This window comes from Eimeria maxima, genomic scaffold (genome assembly GCF_000499605.1).
Source record: "Eimeria maxima Weybridge genomic scaffold, Emw_scaff2906, whole genome shotgun sequence".
In the NCBI taxonomy this organism is placed as follows: Eukaryota; Apicomplexa; class Conoidasida; order Eucoccidiorida; family Eimeriidae; genus Eimeria; species Eimeria maxima.
The window spans coordinates 1-1,436 of NW_013565754.1; the positions used below are offsets into that span (position 1 = coordinate 1).

At 36.0% G+C, this 1,436-nt stretch overlaps 1 protein-coding gene across 1 annotated transcript; it reads right to left on the bottom strand.

Annotated features, from left to right (window-relative positions):
- Positions 1-169: 169 nt before the first annotated feature.
- On the bottom strand, positions 170-806 carry EMWEY_00059610 (hypothetical protein; the record flags this gene model as incomplete). The annotated part of the gene is made up of 1 exon (XM_013481199.1): positions 170-806. A coding segment is annotated over one exon (637 nt), but the record flags the coding sequence as incomplete, so codon positions are not given.
- Between the last annotated feature and the right edge of the window lie 630 nt (positions 807-1,436).

The following is a 1,436-nucleotide window of genomic DNA, read 5'->3' on the forward strand; positions in this document are numbered from 1 at the left end:
ATAATATATATATATATATATATACTTTTTTATTTATATTTATATGTGTATATGTATACGTATACATATATATGTATATGTATATGTATTATATACATATATATGTATATGTATGTATATACAGGAAAAAAAAGAGAATAAATAAATAAATAAATAAATAAATAAATACCTTGTTGTTGTTTTTCTTGTTTGTTAACAACAGCATTAGCAGGACGAGCAGCAGCAACATGCTGCAGATCTTCTGCTGCTTCTCTTGCTGCTCTTGCTGCTGCTTCTTGCTGCTGCTGCTGCTGCTTCCTTCTTGCTTTTTCTTCTCCTTCTCTTAATGCCTCATCTACAGAGGGGAGAATAACTTGCTGCTTCTTTTGCTGCTGCTGCTGCTGCTGCTCCTGCTGCTGCTGCTCTTGTCCTCCTCCTGCTGCTGCTGCTGCAGCAGCAGCAGCAGCACGACGTTTACGTCTTCCTTCCTTTAATAGCATATGGATATCAAAGTCTTCCTCACCCTCTGGATCTGCTGCTGCTTCTGCTGCTGCTGCTGCTGCTGTTGCTGCTGCTCCTGGTGGTGGCGAGGTTATTGTTACATCGTCATCTGCTGCAGCATCTGCATCTGTTGCAGATTCTGCTGCACCATCTGCTGCTGTTGCTGTTGCTGTTGCTGCAGCAGCTGCTGCAGCAGCAGCAGCAGGAAGAGGTTCTTGTGGTTCATCCTTAAAGAAATCATTAGGGGAAGAAAGAGGAGACGAATCAGCAGAACTTAATCCATCTAGTTGCCTCTGTACACGAGATAAAGTTTCTTGCTGCAGCATTGCTGCTGCTGCTGCTGCTGCTGCTGCTGCTTAGGAGCAGCAGCTGCAGCAGACACGCGAATAAGAGGGCACAAGCACGATGTGAGTTAGGTACGGAGGTAAGAAGGGAGGGAGGGAAATAAGAGGAAGAAAAGAAGAAATAAAGAGGAAATAATGAATAATTTAATTATAAATAAATAAATAAAGAATAAAAAAAGAATAAATAGGAAAAAAAAAGAAGAATAATAAGGTATAATATACAAGATATATTTGCACGGGAAGAAGAGAGGAAGAAAAACAAAGGAAAGAAGGTATTGACTGCACTTCTTGTGGTTCTTTTTTCTCTTTTTTTCTTTAATTAGACTAAAATAAAGAAATAAAAACAAAAAATAAAGCAAAAATTAGAATAAAAGAAGAAAAAAGAAAGAAAATGATGGGTCTTTTTCTTATTATGTATACAGGAAGCGCATGCATATAAATAATACATACACACTCGGGTGTATAGGCAGCTCATAAAAAGTATTCATTCTTCTATAAAAATGCATATTTATTCCAATAAAATTGAATATTATTGAATAAATAATAACTTTTTATATTTATTTATTTATTTATTGTTATAATTCATGAGAATATAATGTATTAATTCATAAG